The following is a 19,016-nucleotide window of genomic DNA, read 5'->3' as shown; positions in this document are numbered from 1 at the left end:
GTATTAAGAAATAGAAAGTAGTTATCCAATGTTGGAAGCAGGCAATAATAAAGATATAGTTTATATGCCAGCAGTTCATAATGATGTAACTCAAGAACGTGTGCAAAATATCTTGCTGAGTCGGTCTAAAGCAGTGGTTCTCAACCTGTGGGTCGGGACCCCATTTGGGGTCGAACGACCATTTCACGGGGGTCACCAAACAACGCAATCCACCATTTTTTTCCCCTTTTCCTTAGCTGTGCTACTCCCTTTTATTCTATTGGCTTTTGAAAGCCAATAGAATAGACTCTCTTGAATAGAGTCTAATTCTATTGGCTTTCAAAAGCCAATAGGAATTGTCCAGGCTGTCTCTGCCCTGCTGAGCCCGCCAAAAGTTCCATTCTGCAAACGGTGCTGCACCAGTTGAGTAGTCCTCAACTTACGACCGGTTGAGTAGTCCTCGACTTACGACCGGTTGGGGGTCGCGGCATTAAAAAGGTTGAGAACCACTGGTATAAACTATGGGTCTTATATTGAAGGAAAATCTAGACATCAGTTATTGGAAGTTTTTTTTTTTTCATTAATCCCATGCATATTTTCATACTCACATATTTTCTCTCTTACTGACTTTTTAATCCTAAACTGAAATACCTTAAATGTTACACCCCAGTGGGATCCTGCTCCAGTCTGCTGAAAATTCTAATTCTAACCCTTTTGTGTAGAATATTATTTTTAAAATGCGGCAAACAAAACATTTGACAACAGTTGATTTAGTGACAGTTCAAAGTTACAACGGCACAGAAAAAAAAGGATTTATGACCAGTTTTCACACTTATGACCTTTGCAGCATTCACATGGTCACATGATCAAAATTCAGACGCTTGGCAATTGTCTCATATTTATGATAGTTGCAGTGTCCCAGGCTCACATGATCACCTTTTGTAACCTTATGACAAAAAAGTCACTGGGGAAGCCAGATTCACTTAACAACTGTGTTACTGAGTTCCAAAATTGCAGTGAGTCACTTAACTGTGGCAAGAAAGGTTGTAAAATGGGGCAAAACTCACTTAACAAATGTTTCACTTAGCAACAGAAATTTTGGGCTCAGTTATGGTCTTAAGCTGAGGATTACCTGTACGTACATTCCAAATATAGTCACAATATAGATTTACATAAATAGAATATGATTTTATCTTCAGAATCCTCTTTCCTATGAGAAATGCATTTTCCTCACATCCTTTTTGTTTATTATTGCACACTTACTTTTAATAATAATAATGATAAAGTTGGAAGGGAACTTGGAGGTCATCTAGTCCAAACCCCTGCTCAGGTAGGAAACCCTATACCATTTCGGACAAATGGCTGTCCAGTCTCTTCTTAAAAACTTCCAGTATTGGAGCATTCACTGCTTCTGGAGGCAGGTTGTTCCACTGGTTAATTGTTCTAACTGTCAGGAAGTTTCTCCTTAGTTTTAGGTTGCTTCTCTCCTTGATTAGTTTCCACCCGTTGCTTCTTGTCCTGCCTTCAGGCGCCTTGGAAAATAGCTTGACTCCCTCTTCTTTGTGGCAGCCCCTGAGATAGTGGAACACTGCTATCATGTCCCCCCTCGTTCTTCTCTTATTCCTAGTCTGTCATTCATTGTTTAGATTTTATTAATTTACTATAGTTGGGTTTTTTAAAAATTCAATATGCATTAGATTATACATTATCCCTGTCAGGAGAAACTTCCTGACAGTGATAATGGATAATCTAATGCATACTGGATTAAAAAAAACTCAACTGCAAGAGAAACTTCCTGACAGTGAGGACAATTAACCAGTGGAATAGCTTGCCCCCAGAAATCATGGGCACTCCATCACTGGAGATTTTAAAAAAGAAGCTAGACAGTCATTTGTCTGAGATGGTATAGGTTTTCCTGCTTGAGCAGGAGGCTGAACTAGAAGACCTCCAAGGTTCCTTCCAGCTTCGCTCCTATCCTATCCTATCCTATCCTATCCTATCCTATCCTATCCTATCCTATCCTATCCTATCCTATCCTATCCTATCCTATGTATTCGGGTCTTTTCCCTTGTAAGATTGAGAGTATCTCGGCGACGTTTTGATGAGGTCCCACTCGTCATCTTCAGGCTGGGGTCTTCGGCTTCGTGTTTGTGCAATATATCCAAATTACCCAATTCTCCTGCATTTGGAAGAGTAGATACTCAGACTATTGAGATTTGAGCAATTTCTGCTAATGAAGTACATCATGAATTCATTTTTATTGCTTCAATGAATTGGGACATAACTAAAAAAAATTTCATACTGACAATGTCCAGATCTTTAACTGTGTGGAATGGCTCACAGTGGTTGCAGTCTTGGAGGCAAAAAAAGTAATATTGTCTACCATTATTTAGTCCCACCTGTGTTCTGTCATATTTGCACTAAGTCTTCCAACACCTGTACTCTACCTCTCTTATCACTTTTCTTTTCATTGCTGTGTCCTCAGAAAACCATTAGCTCTGCTTTAAAGTGATCCAGGACCTCTTAGAGAAGGATGGGCATGTAAAAGAATTTTCTAGCCCTCTGTGAAGAATCTGTATGTCATCTGGAGATAAAATCTTTAGGAATCACTTAGAGTTAAGATGTCACAGATCAAACAGCACTGTGATTACCATTTCTAGTTGGTTGAACTATACTCACATCTTGTCCAAAATCTTGTGCACCAATTCAGTTTGAATCAATAATTGCCTTCCCAGTGATCAGTTCTATTACCATTTATTCTATATCAGATGCAGAGTATTTTAAATTGATTAAGACTAGCCCTCCTTTACCCGCCTTGTAGATTTCATTCTCATTACAAAATTATCTTCAGACTTTTGGTCATTATATCCCGTTATAATTTTTTTTTGAGGCCTGATATTGTCACAGAAGGAGTCTCAGGAGTCATCCAGCACAATTTCTTGCTTGGTGCATCATCTGTAATGATTATATGTGGGAACATTATCTTGAGGTTTCTAACTTATTAATTCCGGTGTCTTCTTTGATGTAGAGCAGCGGTTCTCAACCTGTGGGTCGGGACCCCATTTGGGGTCGAATGACCATTTCACGGGGGTCGCCAAACAACGCAGTCTGCCATTTTTTCCCCTTTTCCTTAGCTGTGCTACTCCCTTTTATTCTATTGGCTTTTGAAAGCCAATAGAATAGACTCTCTTGAATAGAGTCTAATTCTATTGGCTTTCAAAAACCAATAGGAATTGTCCAGGCTGTCTCTGCCCTGCTGAGCCCGCCAAAAGTCCCATTCTGCAAACGGTGCTGCACCAGTTGAGTAGTCCTCGACTTACAACCGGTTGGGGGTGGCGGCATTAAAAAGGTTGAGAACCACTGATGTAGAGGGCATTAAATTCCCTCATGGTCACAAATAACTCCACCTACCGATAGATATGAATGCAGTCTCAGTGGGAATGTTTTCTGTGCCACATATCCATACCTAGAAATCAAAAGAGAGGTTTTGGGAGACATGGCTGCTTTAATGCTTATAGGAAAGATGCTTTTCCCACACCAATAAATATATTCTGTGAAACATGTATTTTGAATTCTCTATGAATATCCAGTGAAAGATATCTCGAGAAGAGAAGGAGTTCTATAGGGATGAAACATTGTGCCCCAACAGGCTCTTGGTGCAAGAGATTCCTGGTGCAAAGGCCGGTTAAGCATGGAAGATTGATACAATTGACATAGTTATCTTTATGCTTTGGTCATACTGATAGAAAGATGATATGAATGATGTTTCTTGCATTGACTGTTCTCCGTTATCATGTTGAGTGGGCTCCAATATACAGTGGTAGCTTCTTCTTTTGCTTTTTTTCTTGGTTACTTTGTTTAGAAGACACTGGCTTGTCAATAGTCCTGTAAATTGTAGGGTAAAAAGGGGGAGGAAGGAAGCTGTCAGCTTAACTACCAGAGTGGTTTTTTTCTGCCTCTTTTGTTCCTCCTTCCACAGTGGCTTCCTTTGATCATGTTCCAAGTACATGTTCTTGCAGCTGGATTATATGTTTCTTTTTTTCCTATTTTCTTCTGTCTTTTAGATTGTGAGGGCTGGGAACAGTTTTTATCTCTCAGCTTTCCTATTTTACAGGCTGAGAGAAAACAGGAGGAGGACAGGAATGGATTTTCTTTGCTGTCTTCATGAGATCAAATGAACTTTAGCCTACTTGAAAATCTCAGGACTCCTTGCCCCGATTAATGTTTAAAGAAAGACAAGGAATAGCACAAATGAAAGACTTGCCATTTGAGTTGAGAGTGTGTGGAAAGTTTCCTCCTGGATGCACTATAAATCAGGGGCCTTGGGGGGGGGGTCAGAAACATTTAGGATGGCAGCTGGGCCAGTGATATCAAAGATCTGCCCCCTTTTTATCTGCATTGTGACAGATGTAAAAATAAGGTTTAGGATGTTATTAATTGAATTTTTTTAATTGCCCCCAGATGTCCTTGCAGAAAACCCTATATTAATTGCAAGAGCTTTCTTTTTGAAATGAAAGTGGAAATGAATAGTTTAAACTACACAAAATGAGAGGAATTGCTCTAATAAAAGCTTAACATTTCCCATATAGAAAAACAGTTTCAAGTTCCGTATATTTGTAATTCCCTCTGAAATCTTAGAATTCAGCGTTGTTCATACAGAAACTTGGCATTAAAAAAAATCCACATCTCCATTGCTGTGGAGAAATCACTACATATATCAGCTCTGAAACCAGATGAATTTCTTAATTCGAAAGCCTCTTACTGCAATAATTGATGTTCCTTTCTAAAAAACCTGAATATGTTAATCTAACTGCAGTGCATGCTCTTGGAAAATGCATTGTGTAAGAGTGGCGATTCTCTCGTGTTTATGCTTCTGAATTTCATGAAGCTTACTTCCACTTTTTAGTTCTTGTGGTTTCCAACAGGAAGAAGGTGTCATGGCTAGGGTAGGATTCCCAGGGCTAGGTATGAACAGAATTCGTCCTTTACCTCAAAGTGGCCCTAGTTGCCATTGTTATTATACAAAATGCACTTTTGAACCTCAGGGACAACAGTGCTAGGATGTCTGTTGCTTAATGGAAAAAAGAAAAGAAATTCTCAGCTTGAGGTAGAACTAAATGAGTCAAGGGGATTCCTGTCTGTATTTCCTATAAATGTTGTTTTTAAAATAAAATAAATTTAATAAATAATCAAATTAAAATGTGGAATATTCATGGAATAGAGGCAGAGATTCTAAACATACTATTATAGCAATAATATTAACAAGAAAGTATGGCATACTGTAATAGCATAGCAAATAGTCAAAAGGGGGGGGGGGAATTAACAAAACTCTTCAGAAGGAGAGAAACCGAGGCATTGTATTGTGAAGAGGCTTTGAAAATCTGCCTAGTCCTGGGATTTGGGATTCACATCTGAAATGAGGAAGTTGCTTGGCGGAGGGAGGGGGGAGGAGAACTCAACGTGTTGGCACCGTTTTCTGGGGAAAATACAATCAAGTAAAGGAGTTGATGACAGTACAGCCTGGCAGATTGCTCCCTTGAGTATCTACAAAGAAGTTCATTTCTGAAATCAGAAAATAAGTGGAGGGAGGTTTGGTCCTTTAGAACAAATCAATTTATTTCAGGGTTGTCAGCAGTATATGGCCAAAGAATTCAAGATGTTGGCCTTGAGGGTGTGATTGATTTATTCCTTAAGAATTGCATGCAGACATCCCGGCATCTTTTCTTTATCCTTCTTTGAATAAGTCTGAGCAAGAAGGAGTAAAAAGAAAGTGGAGATGTTTCAGTGTTGGATTAGAGGGCTGACAAAAAAATTTCCACTATTGATAAACGCAGTTCACGTAATGGTGTTTTTTTATGACTACTGAATTCAGTGTTTGTTGTATTTTATTTCAGTCAGTAGGTTGATTGAAATATAACTATGACCATGTGATAATGGTATATCATAGTATAACATATACCAAGTATAACTACTACCATATGGAAATCAACAGGTTTTTTTGAGGTTAAAAAGGATCCTCATACTCAGATTGCTTGGGAACCACTAAACTATAGGAAATTAAAGGCCGAGTTGGAATTCTAAGGGAAAAATAATACATACAAATATGATATAAATTTATAACATAAAAATATAAGATAAATTATAGGAAAGAAATAGAAGAAAAGAAGAACACTGCATCAAGATTTGGACAAAGCCTGTTTCAGAAAATTGAATGGGATAGTTCTGAATATATTTTCACTTACTTTGTGAAATAATCCCTAATGTGGAATTTGTCTGATTCACAGACATGTTGAAATTTGGATTCACTGACCAAGCAGTGACTCTTGAGATTAGACTACTTTGGTTGCTGCAGTCCCAGCAACTGGGATTTGAGAGAAAGCTCTACTTCATTGCCAGAGGTTCTTCTAACCAGTGTAATAGTGTTTTGTGTCCTATGTCAGCTACATGTTTAGCTTTGACTTCGTTGTTTTATGAGAAGTACCAGCAAAAAAAAAATCTTATTTTTCTGTTTCAGCCCTGACAAGAAATCTTCGGAAATTTGCAAATGTTTTTTTTTTTTATTCCCCCAAATAGAAAAGATTTCTTCTCATTCACTTTCTAAACACAGCCTGTGGTTAATACAGGTAATCCTTAACTTACAACCATTCATTTAGTAATCATTTGAAGTTACATCACTGAAAAAAAAATGATTTAAGCCTTATTATGTAAATCTTTGTATCCTATCCCCATGGTCATGTGATCAAAATTCAGATGCTTGGCAACTGGTACGTAATTATGATGTGATCACCTTTTGCAACCTTTTGACAAAGTCAGTGGGGAAGCTAGATTCACTTAACAACTGTGTTACTAACTTAACAACTGCAGTGATTCACTTAACAACTATGGCAAGAAAGGTCATAAAAGGGACCAAAACTCAACTTAACAATTGTCTTGCTTAGCAATGAAAATTTTGAGCTCAGTTGTGGTTGTTAAGTTGAGAACTACCTGTAATGCCTATTATGGGAGTCAGAGAAAAGCAGATAGTGTAGGGTCTTTTTTTACACTTCTGAATCATAATCATTTGTGCACATCTCTTTAATTACACAGAAATCTCTTTGGCATGCGGTTTTGGAAATGTTACTTCCTCAAGCTAACCTTTTCATCTCCAAAAGTAATTGTTCATTAGTGAGAATATAATCTCTTTCACTGTTCTTTCCTTCTAGTTAAATATGACCTTAATAATCCTGCAAAACACGCCAAACTGGACTTTCTCAATAACCTTGCCACTGGACTGGTGTTTATTATAGTAGTTGTCAATATATTTATCACTGCTTTTGGAGTTCAGAAGCCATCTCCTCCAGACCAGAAGGCATAGGAGGTAAGCTCCGGTTTAGAATAGAATATCATAAAACACGCATACTTTTAATCTGAAAACAAATCTATTTCTTCTTGTAAAGAAACATTTTTACAAGTCTATATAATTTCTATGTATTACAGAGTACAAGTTATCATAGGTGGGTTCAGGAGTAATACTATTTTTATTTATTTCATATCTGTGCTCTAGCCACAGTAGAGATTGCATTATTCTCCTTTGAAACTCCTCCTCAGAAAGATCAGAAAAAATTTATTTTCATGTTCAATAAACTCATTCTCCATTTTTAATTAATTATAGTTAATTTAATTGTACATGGTAAAACTGGACCTACTACAGTTAGTCGGTATTTCAGAAAGTACATCTTCCTGTTTATATTGAGCCAAATATTAAGATACACAGAAAATACTTTTTATGTTCCAGGTGAACTTAAAAAGGAAACAGGGCCTTCATGGTTACGGCACAGTGATTATAGAAGCTATCCCACCAGGACACTGAGTTCACACTTACATTGATCTTATTTCGGTTCCACACTTACATTGATCTTATTTCGGTTGAATCTAGTCTCAGATGTTATGGGTGCTCTATCATTGGAGGTTTTCAAGAAGAGATTGACAACCACTTTTCAAGAAGAGATTGACAACCAACTCTATTATTCTGTTTGCTTTTTATCTAGATCAGTCTTTCTCAACCTTGACAATTTTAAGGCATGTGGAGTTCAACTCCCAGAATTCCACAGCCAGCAATGCTAGCTGTGGAATTCTGGGAGTTGAAGTCCACATGCCTTAAAATTGTCAAGGTTGAGAAACACTGATCTAGATGTTAAATGAGTTTTGACGGATAAGTAGATAGGTTGATAACATTAACAAGATAAGCCAGAATCAATTGAAATTGGCTAATTTCCCCAGAACACTACCTAAGGCAAACCACTGTTGTTCAATGGTACAGATAACAACAAATCTCAGTTATTTGAAAATGAATACAAAGCTTCTGATTTCCACTAGACTGATGTACAAAAAGATGAGAAGGAAGTTTAGGAATCCAAAGTTTGCTCGTGCTACTTTTCTAGCATTATATTGAAAATACAGTCAGATTGTAAAATCAGTTGGGAGTAGTAGTTTAGTTAGGCCATCAAGTGCAGCATTGTTTATGAGGTAGAAAAAGGTTTGGAACATGAAAAATAATCAACACCAAATACTCTTATGGACACCTCCATTGCTGTTCATGAATTTTGCTCCCTTATGAATACGATGGTTTCAGTTCATTTTTGCTCAAAGACCCAAACTTAATTGTTTAAAGCCATGCATTTGCATCAAACAGGGATTCTGGGAATTAAGTAGGTAAGAGGCAACTATGGGACAGTGTTATCTCTTCTCTTGTTGTAGATTTATTTATATATTCTATACCTTCTCTATAGAAATTGGTCTGAGTATTCTGTGATGAAACGGAGAAAAGGAATTAAAGGGATACTTTAAATGAAAATAATCAAGCTGCATAGATCCTTGTAACTGATTTTTCATTTTTTCTTTTTAACTCCCAGATACCAACATTCTGAAGACAGTTTCTGTACTTTGTGCCAGTTTCACTTGGATGAAGAAACTCAACAAGCATGTCTTCCTTTCAGTTGGATTATTTACCAGAAAGGCCATTTTATATAACTTCTTGGAAGAAAAATGAATTTAATTTGTAATAAGAAGTTGCAACCAAAGATGCTTGTACTGAACTTTCCACATAAACCTAAAAGTATTGCTTAAGGAAAAACTGCAGTGTAAATCTCTGAGATTTTCTTATGACTTATGACTCAGTCCATGTGCCTTCAGAGAAACGCTGAACCAAGAAAGAGAGCAGTTATATTTGAAAGCATGGACTTCACATAGGTAGGGAAAGACCCATGTACATTTCAACATTAAAGAATATTTTTTTCTACAAGACTTTCAAATCCCAATGTAGATTAAAAAAACCCAAATTGTTCATTATTTATATAATTTTATATGAATAATCATATCTGGTAGGGTGCTACCTAAGTAAAGAAGAAAGTGAATGTAATCAGTGCGATGGTAATGTTGAGACAACAAACATCTGTTTTGCAAAGACCACCTCCCTTTAACTAATGTTCACTCATAGTCATTCCAAGTGTTCCAAAGAGGTGGGTGTCCAGTAGAAATATATTGTAAAATTTTGTATTGTTTCATTGATAATATAATCTACTTAGAACAATTGAGATGAATGAAGCCATGCCTTATAGCTTGTAAACCATGGTTTATGGCTGAGAACATGTTATTTGTTCAATAAACCATGGTTAATTCAACTATAGCATGATGCATGTCCTTACTGTGTGAACACATCACAGCTTTGTATAAAGGCATTATAATATATATAATTTTGTTTACTTCTTTCTTATGGAATTGATGTTTATTATAGCTTTTGATCAATTGTTTAAGAGAGTTTATCTTTATATAGTACTTGATCAGAACAATTTGCTTGCCTGACTAAAACAGAGCAAAACTCCAAGCTGCATCTGAAATGTAATTTCACACAATTGCTAGGATTTTTTTGCGTATGTATTTGAGTTCCAAACTAAGGGATGATGTAAGGGAACAATCAAATACATGTGTTGTTGTATGTGACAGAATAGCAATTTTATTATAAATTCTCTCTTTCTTTCATATGCTACACCATTTTGGTTCTCTTAAACATCTGCCAAATTTCTATATTATCCACAAACAGAATAAGTACAGGGATAATAGGGTCATTTTACCCTGACACTTGTGAAGAGCAAGGATATAAAAAGTATCTCTCTCATTCCTTTTATGTCCAGTCATTCTGAATGGCGCTGCACCTTTTCTACTTATTTTGCACACAATGCCGGTGAGAAATATCTCTGTGCTCATTTTGCCCAGTCACACTGGATAGTGAGATGGGTGGCATATAAATTTAATGAATAAATACATTTCAAACATGGCCCATCCATGGTTTATATTTTCTACTTTGGTAATGATTAGTAAGGAACACTGCAAAATCTTGATAGGTCTGTCTTCTTTATATCAAGGATGGCTTGTCAACAGTTGAATAGGGAAATGCCAAGGTTTCCCCCATTTTTCCTGCTTTGGTGACCAAAATCCATTCTAGAAGGCACCTCAAAGTGCATGCCTCTTCAATCTTTCCAACACAGATCAAATGGCATGGTGCATTTTTCTCTGGCCTGGACTGCTAACTTTAAAACTGTTAAGTAGAAATAGAAAGGGCCATCCTATGCACAAGATGAGAACCAAATTTTGATTATATCCAATTTTTCTCATTCTCATCATCTCATTCTTTCATTTGCTTTTTTAAAGTCAACCTACATAGAAAACAATAGTTTTAAAAAAGAAAGTATGTTTAATGAAATTGAATCAGGAAATTAATTTTTTTCAGAATATGTTTTGAAATTATATATAATACAATTTTCTCCTTTAAAAAATATAGTGAACATTTTTTTATAATTTATCATTTGTGAGCACAAACTGCACTCTGTTTTTAGTTTCCTACAGATCTAATGCTACTAATATGTTTTATTTTTTATTTTGATTCATTAAATATGTACATTTTAAATCTATAGTATATAGCACATTAGTATTGACACAGGATAGAAGCCATTTCCTTTACCATTTTAGATGCTGTATTTTTCTACTAATAAAAATCATAATCATAAGATTCTAAAGAGTAAGATAATTTTTCTAGCAAAGAAAATAGAGAACAAAAAGGACAGAATTTTATTTGGATATCTGTTTTATTTTCAGTGAAAATAATTGGACTTTATTATTAATAAGAAAGGGTTGTGGTTTTTTTTTTGTTCAGATGCAAAACTGGATCAAAAGTTTGCAGAATGTTGGTTCACAGCTACTGCCTTTATCAATTGTGTGAACAGGATTGCTTCTTCTGCATAAGAGCCAATTGTAATTCTGTATGTTCTTTCCAGGAAGTGAATCCTGGGTTGAATTAAGTAGGGCTTGCTTCAGCAAGAACAGATATTTTTCATAGATTGTATTTTTAATAAATTATATTAAAGTGCAGTATAATCAAATAATGTTTTTCATAGCTAATTGTGATAAAATCAAAAGTTTTTCCTAAACAGGACAATGGTTTAGGCATTACAAGTGAGGAGTGTTCTAAAATAGAATATCAATTCATGTTACAGATTTTTGCAAAATATTTTTACAGCGTACTATTTTGTTTTCTTGATGTCAGTGATGGGGTAAACTAGGGACAGCTGTGAGGGTGAATAAAGGAAGGTATCCAGGACTATGCAATCCAAGCCCTGTTATTGAAACTGATAAATCTAATCTAGCTGGTTTCAATCTGGCATCCTATGCATGGTTTGGATTACATGAGACAGTACATGATAGGTATTTTATTAAAAAATGTACTAGAGGCACAGCTTGTCATGATTTTGATTTCCTATTCACTTTAGAATCCTGTACTTAGATTGTTACTGTATTGCACTGTTTTAATTAATTTTTTTTCATTGCTGGTCAATAAACAGTCTTGATAAAGTGCATCGCATTTTTTTATTTAGGCACCACTGATTATGATTCATTTGGAGCCCTTAAAACAAACCCTGGTGTGCATGGTAAGGATAACACCAGCTGTGTATCTGTTAGCTATATTAGTTTTAGTGGTACATGTCTAGGCACCACTAAAACTGATTCTAATTGGCTGGTTCTAATTGGCTTCCTCCCTAAGGAAAAGCTTTGTAACATAGGAACACACTTATGGGAAAGGCAAGGTTTAAACACAACATATACAACAGACTATGCTTCCATGTTTTATCTTTTAGAGTTACTTTACATGTACCTCTTCATTTCATCATTCCCCAGCAATTCTCTGAGGGTTGTTGTGAAGCAAGACTAGGGGAAGATTATGACATGTTGCAACATTGAGTGGTTGGACTACATATTTCTCTATTCATGTTTATTTTGGATTCTATAATGTGGTTCAGACAGGCATGATTGGTCCTTCCTTCCTTCCTTCCTTCCTTCCTTCCTTCCTTCCTTCCTTCCTTCCTTTCTTTCTTTCTTTCTTTCTTTCTTTCTTTCTTTCTTTCTTTCTTTCTTTCTTCACATACATATATGTTGCCTTTCCTTCAGGAGCTCAAGCTGTGAGATAGATAAAGGGGATGGGGGGAAGAGTCTGGCCCAAAGTTACCCAATGATCTTTCAGGGCAAGGGTGAATTTATATCTAGATTTCTCTCTGGTCCTCAAATAACATACAGCACACTATCTCTGTAGCACTTGAATTACATTCATGCATTTAGACAGAAGTCCCATTTGCCCAGGTGAACTTTGTTGTATACTTTGTTCGTGTGTGAATGATGAAGACACATGACGATGTTGAGCAAACGCTTTATTTCACCTTCTCAACAACCAAGCAAGCACAAAAGGCACGCAGGACTTTTTATATGGCCAGAAACCCGGACAATGGCAACCAATGTGAACAGAGCATTTTCGTGCCTTGCGCACGCGCACAAGGCTGGCGCCGCTCTGTCTGGTCCCGGGCAGCTTTTGGAATGCCCGGGACCAATGCAACATCCTGAGCCTGCTTTTCCAGGCTCAGGACACAACAAACTTCACTCCCAGATAAGATTGCAAGAGGATTGCAACTTGAGGGTCTATAAGCCTCTAGGGCTGGCAGAGCGAACCTCTTGTTTTCTTGTATATCCTTTGTTTTTATTTTCCTTACAAGCATTTTAATTACTCAGCTCTTTTAATCTGGGATGGTGTTCACTCCCTTCTCTTTCCCTCTGCCTATCTCACATGTTCTGATTTCCCACTTTGAAGCAAAGTTTCCCATTAAGCAACTTTCATTTCATTTTCCTTGGAAGTAGCACTCAGTTTGAATGGCAGGAAAGACTTGAAGAGTATAGCACTCTTTACTCAAAATAAAGCATAGTCATTCAGTCTTTGTGCCTTGCATATAACCTCTGTTGCATTTCCCACAAGCAGATTTCACAATTTTAAAAAATTATGATTTCTTAGAAGCGTGCATTGTTCTGCTCATTGGGAAGAAGCACACTCAGGATTGTAACAGCTTTTCAGTAAATTGAAAATGTCCCACAGTTCAATTCTCCCTCCACCCCCAGAAAATATAAGTGATGTGTGCCTTTCAGGATTGGGACCAACTGAAGTTTCAAGAATCAGGGAGTCTGCAAGAAGGGTGGTGATCAAAAAAGCCAGAATGATGGTCACAAACAGATGGCAGTTGAATCCCTATACATGGTTGTGGGTGCCATTTCTCCCTTTTCAACTCACGTTCCCTCCCCCAGATCTCCCTGAAATAGGGGAAGTTATATTTCAAGCAGATTTTAGATGCAACAAGAGTTAAGGGGGGGGGGAACTTAGCTGAGTTTTTAGTGCAGTCAACTGGCAGAGACCTTTGCATCCTGAGAAAATCAGTTGCCAAGGAGCAGATCCTGAATGTGAGTTCTCCCACCCAAAAAGGGATTTTGCAAAGAGGAGGGAGCCCTCTACATTTTATTTTTTCTGTTGTTCCCTTTGGAGTGATTTCCCAAGAGTGGCCAAAAGCCAAATAAGAAGGAATAAAAATCCTGGTTGGAATTTGGGGAATCAAGCTAGGAATAGAGATTGCAATAGAGATTTGATTAGATTTCGTGAACAGTGAACCATACTAGGATGTTGTTCTCTCTGTGTTGCAGAGACTGAATGTATCAAGGAAGCTTAGAAGGGCATAGGAAACCAACAGGTCCACCCCCCAATCATTCAGGATTTCATAGGAGAAAGCCATTGCTCTGACTTTTGTTTGAAAATGGTTTAGAATCCATTCAAATGCCAAGCTTTTTGTTCCTGGAGCAGCACATGAAAGGATAGACCGAATTTCATGCCATTGCTTTAAATCTACTACTACCAGGCCTTTACAACTAAATGTCAGACTACCAAATGTGTTTAGACAATCGTATTTCCTGATACACATTAAATTTTACTCCATGCTGACAGAAGTTTCAGTAGAGAACAAATCATGAATAATAAAATAGCCTAAGCTTTTATTAGGCATCTTGGGAGCACACTCATTATAATGCTTACTCTGCTCTTTATAAGTGGGTGAATTAAAATGACAACTGCTATCTTTATTAGCCCAAACTCTCAAGTACTGTTTTATAGTGTTAGTCTCCCACGACCTGGTTTTAATTCCCTGAAGCACATGACCTACTATAATTTACTGGAAGAAAAACCCATTGTATGGGTAAAGGTATTTAAATTATGCTATTAGCTTGGAACTAAATGCACTCTAAAAATGACTAGGCCAAGAAATCTGATTTTTTTGACAAAAGTGTTTTTTGCTTAGAAAAGAGCAATAATTAAAATCATAACCTTGAACAACTCACTTGCAAATGTCTGCTTTACTATGTTGAAAAAAATATTCTGTCTTCTGGAAACCAATTAAATGCTATTTATTGTGGATTCTGTGCTTCACACATATGAGTTTTGGAATTAGGAAATGCCCTATTTTGAATCTTTGGGAGCATAATTAATAACTCCCATCATTCAGAGCTAATCTTGAGATTGAAAATTCTTCAAGATGCTTCTACATATCTGGCAGGCTTGCTAATTAGGAGTTCCCTATACTATGTAAAAAAATGTCATGATGCTGCCTTTAAAAGAGGGTTTATTGGTAGAAACACACATTTCACCAAAGCCAGGCAGGTTCAGAGCCAAAGTCATTTTTGCTTTATTGTTTTATTCAAAGAAGGAATTTTGGCATAGATTCTTCCGAATGAGGGACCGGGCTGGTACCATTGACAAAGGACCTCAAGAACTTCTGTTTGGTCAGCTAAGCCTGGCTGCCATCTCAACATTTGCATTAATCCATGTGCAGAAGACAGTTTAGGCTGCTTGTCCCTGCTGTCATTGTTTTGTTTGAAGCAAGAGAAATTTAGCAGTATTACAAAAAAAGAGAGGGGAAAATGCCTATCCAATCCTTTCTTAAGAACCTCCAGTGATGGAGCACCCACAATTTATGGAAGCAAGATGTTCCACTGATTAATTGTTCTCACTGTCAAGAAATTTTTTCCTTAGTTCTAGGTTGGTTCTCTGCTTGATTCCATCTATTGCTTCTTGTCCTGTCTTCAGGAGCTTTGGAAAATAGGTTGACCCTCTCTTCTCAGTGATAGCCCTTCAAATATTTGAAGACTACTATCAAGTCACCCTAGTCCTTCTCTTTCTTAGACTAGACATATCCATTCCCAAACTGCTCATCATGTTTTAGCCTCCAGTCCCCAATCATCTTAGCTGCTCCTCTCTGCACTCTTTCTAGAGTCTCAACATCTTTTTTATATCGTGCTGGCCAAAATTGGACAAAATATTCCAAATGTGGTTTTACCAAACCACTATAAAGCAGTACTAATACTTCACATGACTTTGATACTATTCCTCTGTTGATGCAGCCTAGACTGCATTTTTTGGCAGCTGCAGTGAAGTGCTAGCTTATATTTAAATGGTTGTCCCCTAGGACTCATAGATCCCTATCATAGTTACTGCTGTTGAGCCACATACCACCTAATCTATACCTGTGCATTTGGTTTTTGTTGCCAAAGTGCAAAACTTTACTTTACCACTGAATTGCATTCAATCAAGGACCTTCAGTTTCTTCATCAGGAGCTTTTATCAGCTTTAGTGCCCCATGATGTTCTTCCTAAATAGAGTAACATAAATTTAAGGATGATCTCTCAGTTGCTGAAAAGCATTGTTTCTGTTCCTGTTTCTGTTCCTAAGTTCAAGGCCACTTAAGAGAGTCATGCTTAGCCATAAATTTTTGTGAAATTGTATACAGTGATGTCAACATATACTTCATGTTATTGTGCTTATCAGGGGAAAAAAATGGAAGAAATGAAGTCTCAAAAGCTCTAGCTATCTCTACCAAAGAACCCACTGGATTATCTTGCTTTATACATATTTTCTAGAGAATAAGCCACAAACCATACAGCAAACCACAGTGACATGTTCATGTCCTCAAAAAGCTAGCATGTTCATACAGCATTCCTCCGAAGTCTTTTATATTTTAAAAAGAAGATAACTTCCCAGCAGACCTGTTTCTGCCAGTTGGGATTATCTGGCAGTTGTCAATTGTAAAAGTTTCAGGAGGAAACCCTGTTAAGGAGGCAGTTAAAGCTAATATGACAATAGTGCTCCTTTCCACAATGGATGCCCTCTTATTTACCTTTGCAAGAATTAGAGCCCAGATAGCAATTGTCATCTTGCTCAGTTGACAGTATCAAAGTGAAAGAAATGAAGAGGGCAATGTGAGGACTTTGTGTATCTGAGGAAGGTAGATAGGTAGATGATACATAGATGATGATGATGATAAATAACAGGGCTAGCTAGCTAGCTAGCTAGCTGAAAGGCAATAGATCAGTGGTTCTCAACCTTACTAATGCCGCGACCCCGCAACCGGTCATAAGTTGAGGACTACCTGTATTTCCCTGCCCAGGAGCGCCATGCATGCGTGGTGCCGCCCCCTGCGCCGGCTGAGGCCTAGCTGGCAAGTGACAGAGACGGCGCAGGCCAACCACCGGCTGGGCCACCAGCTGGTCCAGTCCAAGGCAGGTAAGGCACCCGCCGGGCCCCACACATGCCAGCAACCCTCCCTGCGCCCGCCACTGCCCCGCTAGTCTTACCTTGGCCACCACCCATTCGGGGCGGCGGCAGGCAGGCCCAGGTGCTCCTGGGCGGCCACGGCAAGCAGCAGTGACAGCGCAGGCCAACCACCGGCTGGGCCACCAGCTGGCCCAGCCCAAGTAGGTAAGGCACCCGCCAGGCCCCACACGTGCCAGCAACCCTCCCTGCGCTCGCCAGCCTCCCACCTCCCACCCCTGGCCCTCTTTTACTTACTTTTAGTAGTTGCTCAGCAGGGAGGGAAGCTTTCCAGAAAGTTCGCCTTGCAGCACCGTTTGCAGATTGGGGCTTTTGGCGGGCTCAGCAGGGCAGAGACAGCCTGGACAATTCCTATTGGCATTTGAAATCCAATAGAATTAGACTCTGTTCAAGAGAGTCTATTCTATTGGCTTTCAAAAGCCAATAGAATAAGAGGGAGTAGCACAGCTAAAGAAAAGTGGAAAAAAATGGCGGACAGCCTTGTTTGGCGACCCCCGTGAAATGGTCGTTCAACCCCAAATGGGGTCGCGACCCACAGGTTGAGAACCGCTGCAATAGATAGATGATACAGTACATAGATATTTTCATCAGAACTATATTGAATGCCTCTGAAATTTACTGACTGGACTTGGCTCTTATTCATTGGACAATATTGAAACATATTGCATGAAGGATTGATCTAACTCAATAGTCAAGATTCTGGCAATTAAACAACCCTGTATGTCAGGCCCATGCAAACATATATGAACCGCCAGTCTTGTGCAGCCCATTGGCATCACCTCAGCAAATCTATCTCCAGAGCTAGGTATGTTTTGCCGCCACAACCATCCGAAAGGACATACTGTAACGGCTTTCAGGCCTCACCAGCACCACATCACTGATGCCATTCTTGCCAAAGAGCTGATTGATATTCTTTGTGGCCAGCTATTATTTTTAATTTATCAATGCCCCCCCCCCGTTCTCCATTCTATAACCACTGTTCTTGAGATACATTGTAGTCAAACATTATCTGAAGGACAGTATTCATTGTGGGATTGCATTTGTGTTGCCTTTCCATCTAATACCTTTTATTTCTAGGTAACCCTTGTGGAAGTTGCAGTACAATTGGCCTCCCAAATAACAGTTCTCTTATTTCAATTCTCCAATAAAACACAAAACATGAGCTAATGGTTTTTCTGTTAAAGAATTGTCACAAGATTATGTTTAATTTGGTTTTAAAATTTTAATTTTATACACACATAATTTTTAATTACATACAACCAGGTACATTAAACACTCATTATAAATAAGAATGGAAGTATTTTATGCATGTTACAGCCTGAGAAAAACTTTCCCCTGAAACTGCATTCATACTGGACATTTATTGAGAAGAACCTTGTACATACATTTATTTTAACAAGCACATTTCTTTTTTAATTTTTGTTGTTTCTATTTTACTTCATTTGGTCTTTCCCCCTTCCATTCATAGATTAAAAGGAAAATAAAATAGTAATATAATGAAAATAAAGTTCCCAAATCCAATGCTTATTGATACCCACTCAATACGTAGAGACTGATACTTCTTTATGTGGCTTCCTTAATATAAAATCCTGGGAATCTGGGCATAAAAAAGTAAAAGGCTGCCTTTAATGCAACATATTCCTATTATCTATTTTAAAATTGAATCTCTCCTGTAAACTACCCCATTATATTTTAACATTTTACCTGATTCACTGGGATGGAGACTCTGAAGGGAAAAAAAGCATTTTTGCAAATTTCAAAGACTACTGCAATATTTATTGGCTGGACTTTGAAAGGCTAACATCAGTTTTCCCATTCAAATCCAGAACACCACAGAGCCCTAATAGGTATCTATTTTTTTATTGCAAAATCATCCTTGTAGACCAATTGGAAACCTCTTTTCATATTAGAATTGTCATCTCCTTTAGCATATCTCTCATTAACATTTGTTAAATCTATCAGCAGCAGTTCCCAACATTTGTTTTTTAATGCAAATGAATATATTGTCATCAGAATCTTTGAAAACCACATTGGGTCATTA

At 37.7% G+C, this 19,016-nt stretch overlaps 1 protein-coding gene across 2 annotated transcripts in view; it reads left to right on the top strand.

Moving 5' to 3' along the window:
• The window catches only part of NINJ1 (ninjurin 1), a 34,905-nt gene extending 23,040 nt beyond the window's left edge, over nucleotides 1-11,865 (top strand). Inside the window, exons 3-4 of one of the 2 annotated variants that reach the window (XM_039348558.1) lie at nucleotides 7,182-7,336; nucleotides 8,871-9,007. In XM_039348558.1, coding sequence (XP_039204492.1) covers nucleotides 7,182-7,333 — 152 coding nt within the window. In that variant the 3' untranslated portion in view covers nucleotides 7,334-7,336; nucleotides 8,871-9,007. Of the gene's footprint in view, nucleotides 1-7,181; nucleotides 7,337-8,870 lie in introns of both variants that reach the window. The other variant, XM_039348559.1, reaches the window with a different exon arrangement.
• The last annotated feature ends 7,151 nt before the right edge of the window (nucleotides 11,866-19,016 follow it).

This window comes from Crotalus tigris, unplaced genomic scaffold (genome assembly GCF_016545835.1).
Source record: "Crotalus tigris isolate CLP2741 ecotype Arizona unplaced genomic scaffold, ASM1654583v1 scf7180000018160.1183395, whole genome shotgun sequence".
Taxonomy (NCBI): domain Eukaryota; kingdom Metazoa; phylum Chordata; class Lepidosauria; order Squamata; family Viperidae; genus Crotalus; species Crotalus tigris.
The sequence above is the reverse complement of the archived record's forward strand: the minus strand, read 5'-3'. Positions and strand labels throughout refer to the sequence as shown.